Source organism: Truncatella angustata (genome assembly GCF_020726525.1).
Source record: "Truncatella angustata strain MPI-SDFR-AT-0073 chromosome Unknown BKA67scaffold_6, whole genome shotgun sequence".
Lineage (NCBI taxonomy): Eukaryota > Fungi > Ascomycota > Sordariomycetes > Amphisphaeriales > Sporocadaceae > Truncatella > Truncatella angustata.
Window position 1 is genome coordinate 435,365 of NW_025763386.1, and position 4,218 is coordinate 439,582.

General features: G+C 49.6%; 2 protein-coding genes across 2 annotated transcripts; both read right to left on the bottom strand.

Annotated features, from left to right (window-relative positions):
* Positions 1 to 227: 227 nt before the first annotated feature.
* BKA67DRAFT_660367 (uncharacterized protein) lies at positions 228 to 1,364 on the bottom strand (the record flags this gene model as incomplete). The annotated part of the gene is made up of 2 exons (XM_046107612.1): positions 228 to 1,296; positions 1,348 to 1,364. 2 exons carry the CDS (start codon positions 1,362 to 1,364, stop codon positions 228 to 230), a joined length of 1,086 nt encoding a protein of 361 aa, XP_045955845.1.
* Positions 1,365 to 1,961: 597 nt separating this feature from the next.
* On the bottom strand, positions 1,962 to 3,719 carry BKA67DRAFT_521628 (S-adenosyl-L-methionine-dependent methyltransferase; the record flags this gene model as incomplete). Its single annotated transcript, XM_046098294.1, has 1 exon — positions 1,962 to 3,719. One exon carries the CDS (start codon positions 3,717 to 3,719, stop codon positions 1,962 to 1,964), a length of 1,758 nt encoding a protein of 585 aa, XP_045955846.1.
* Between the last annotated feature and the right edge of the window lie 499 nt (positions 3,720 to 4,218).

Consider the following 4,218-nt stretch of genomic DNA (forward strand, 5'->3'; position numbering starts at 1 on the left):
CTAAAGTAACTTGAACAGCTCTGGCATCTATCTTTCATGTGTCCAAGTAGGTGATAAGCGGCTTGTCGAGGCGTTAACTGATGCGTATACTCGTCTAGTCTTAAGACTGACGTGAACATACTCGCCACAGGGCGTTGGGAGAAGGTGGTGGTCGGCCGTAGCCACGGTATCCTCGATGGTTGCAACCAAATGTATTTGCTGAAAACCAGTAAAGAGTTGATTGCCCGTTACTTGCTGTCTGTTGCCTTCTCCAACTGCAGGTACTCCTTGACAACCTCGGGGAAGGTGTCAACAATTGACCGTTTCTCTGGCTTCCATGCCAGCTTCTTCATCCTCGAAGCACCAATCCGCATATTGATACCGTACATGATGGCGATATGCATTGCCCATGAGTCCAAAGCCGGTGGTGGCGCATCGGGGTCATATTCACTTCCGGCGAGACTTGCCCTGGCCGCTTCAGTCACAGTGACGGACTTGATCTCCGTGCTTTCGATAACTCCTTGCTCTTTCAAAACAGAAGCGAGTTGTGACATAAATTGATTGAACGAGATAACTTCGCTAGCACCGAAATAGTAGGCATCCGGGCCCCATACGTCGAATGGCGCAGACGCTGGGGCGCCACCTGAAAGAGTAGCAACCGCGTGATCGATTAGAACAATATACATATTGGCAAGATCGTGAACGTGGATCCATGCATGGGAGTTTTCTCCCTGGGAGATTTGCCACCCTGATTTGAAAGCTCGCGCCGTGAGGAACAAAGCCGGTGTTGTGATAGGTGTGGGATGATCGATGGAAGGACTCAGACCACCGACGAATCCAGGAGAAATAATGGCCACGTTCGAGTTAGCCGCAGCATCGTATACGATCTTGTCGGTTGCAGCGTGGGTGTAAGCCTCGCCTTTGCATGCCTTGATGTCTTGGATGTCTTGGATGTCATCCCACCAGCGAGCATCCTTGGATCCGGTAGGTTCATCCCAGATAAGGGAAGCACCAGAAGTGTGGATGTAGTATGGTCTTAGTCCAGTACGGTCTTTTAGCCCCCGCAGAATTGCTTTGATCCCTTCATCGTGAGTAATGTCCGGCGAAGTGTTTATGACAATGTCGGCTTCTCGGCTAGCTTTCTCAAGAATATCAAAGCTTTCAGAATCGCCAATAACGCAGTCTGTCTTGGGATACTTCTTCAAGAGACGCACGGCTTTCTGGTCATCTCGAACGAGAGCCTTGACAGTCGCATTCGGATATTTCTGAAGTAACTGATCAAGGACAGTGCCACCAATGTGGCCTGTGGCGCCAACGCTGAGGAGTGTTAGATGCCCTGAGCAGTTTATGTCTCTATAAGCGACTCACAAGAAAATATGGACCATCGCAACTGTGATGAATATGACAATGTTGGAAAAAATAACCAATATTGGAGGACGTGGATTCACTTAAAAAAAATTTGGAAGCCAACCCCTCATTCAAGTGAATCGTGAAATATTCCTGGCCCACCAAACGGGTCCTATTTCAGGGGGTTGAATTGGACCCCAGACTATCATTGTCTCTTTAGTGGAGATATTTATGCAGCAGCGGCCGAAGCCGTACAAAATCAGCCCTGGAACTGGAGGAGCCGAGATTCCACTCTGTGATCGCATGTAAGCTTCCGACGCTAATTGTTACCTTGTAACCAATGCTCCGTTAGTAAGGCGGCAGACAAAATCGATAATGATAATTCCTTCGATACACATTGCCCCGTTCGATCTCATCATGCTGTGCGTCCCACCTTCCGATGAAAAGTAAGAGATCAGGCAAAGGGTCGGCTGTGGAGTGATGGAATTGCGCAGCAACTGGTATTAAAGACTTCAACTCAGCCCACGGCGTGTCTCTTCCCATGGACAGTTGCGTGGTGTTATATTGAGAGGTCAGAGTCCAAAAGGTGGAGTAATATTATTCAATCGTACTTTGTCTGTAAGTAGTCGCGGGCATTATGATGTTGGCGACGTGTCAGCTACCCCACTAGCATTTGTCGTGTCATCCTCGACCCTGTTCAGTAACGCAAGGCCTTCTACATGACCTGTTTGTGGGAAGAAATCGAAGCCGCGAAGACTTTCAATCTCATACCTAATCTTCTTGTGACCCTCCACTTGCACGACCTCCTCCCCATCTCCAGCCTCTCCCCTGACTAACATACCCACATCTCTGGCCTGTGTATGCACGTTGCAACTAACGTAGACGACTCTCTTGGGCCCATACTGCAAGAGTTGGCGAAGGAAATTTGCATCACAACCCTTTCGCGGCGGATCCAAGATGACCACCGTCTCATCGGGAGGGTAGCTAACACTCTTGAACAACTCGTTTGCATCTGCTGCAATGAAGTTGGCTCGGGACGAAGCTACGCTGTTCGCCTCAGCGTTCATGCGCGCTGCTTGAATGCCCTTAGGGTCTATGTCGATGCCAGTACTGCTTTCAAATACTGAAGAGAGCGTGACGGTAAAGAGACCGGATCCGCAGTACGCATCAATCAGATATTTGATCGGGTTAGGTGATGCATCTGCAGAGGCGCCGGTCGTCGGTGGGAAGACGTTTTGTCGGATATGTTCAGTGAAACTTGGTAAAATAGAGTTGTTGTTTTGGAAGAATGAGCCCGCAGAATTCTTGAACACAAAGTCGTCGATATATTCAGTGGAAGTGCCATTGTTGTCCGTAATGCAGGTCTTGTAATCAACGTAGTGGTCTGCCTCCACCTTGATAGCATTTGTTGGCAACGCCAAATCTTCCGGCATCGATGATGCGTCCTTCTTGACTCGTTTGGTGTCCTCCCGAAGCAAGATGGTGCCACCCCTAAGGTACTTGGCATATTCAACATCCATTCTGTCGCGTTCGAGCTTCATGCCTAATCGCACTGCATCTGTACCAATGGGACAATCCTCAATGTCCATGGTTTTGCTGGTGCCCTTGGGTGTGAAGCCGACATTTGGTCGGCTCTCGAAAGGTTGCACGTTTTTCCTCTTGAACCAACCCTTTGGACCATCAAAATGGGGAGTGAGTTTCGTCCGGTAGTTGTACTGCAAAGGACTGCCGATAGTGTCTTGGATGGCGGGGATAAGCTCCGGCGGTAATTGAGAGAAGTTGCGAAACGCCTTTTCCACAATACGCCTCTTCAATCGCAATTGCTCGGAATAGTCCAACATCTGAAACTGACACCCTGAGCACTTTGAAAAGTACTTGCATTGGATTCGGCTGTCGTCACGCTTCGGGGATGGGCTGAGCACTGATATCAGATCCGCGACAGTGTAACCTTCTGTCATGTGACGATAGACTTTGACCTTGATGGTGTCGCCGGGAACCACAAATGGAACAACATAGACCTGCTTGAAGCCCTTCTGCTGTGCTAGACCATCACCAGTCGAGGATAGTTCGACAACGTCAAGCTCAATCTCACTTCCTGGTTCCGGAAGCACTTCTCCTGCTGCCACCGTCTCTTCTCCAGCACCTTCCGCAGGAGGGGATGATCTTTGGGACGCAAGAAGTGCTTCAATATCCAACCCCAGAACTTCTTCGTGCGAGCCACTTTTCATATCTCTCTCACGCTTCTTGGCCTTTTTGTTTTTGCGACCACCTTGCTGAAATGCCCGCTTTCCGCCAGCACGCTGCTGACCCTGCTGGCCCTGCTGGCCCTGCTGTGATTGGTGGACTCCATTGCTGGGGGCGCCAGTAGACACTGGAAGGGCAGATGAAGCCATGATCGAAGATGATCTTGTTGCCTGAACAGAAAAAGCTGATTGAATTGTAACAGGCCGGCTCCTGAAATATAACTTTGCTGCTAAGTTGCGACAGAATCGCATTGATGAGTTTCCAGTCTGAGTGACTGGACAGCGAACACCTGCAAGCTTTGAGGCTCAAAATTTCAAAAGCACCTAAAATCCAAAAGTCTCCAGCATGAGAAGCTTTCATTCAGCTAAGCATCGATTGGCTGCCTCTCACAGGTGGGGCCAGCAAGCGTATGTGGGGCTCTTATCGCATCCTTATCAAGAACCTAGTAGCCTAGCAATCAAGCCCCGCTGCCCCGTGGCTTATCTCTGATCGGCGTTGAGTCGGCTTAAGGATTACCGTGTCTTTCGGAGGTCATGGCGTCGGAGTGATCACGACATCAAGTTCCGCGCACGCCATCGACCTCAAGTATTGCCCTGGAATATGACGGTTCACATCTGCATGTAACCAGTCTGTTGGATTTACTGAAAA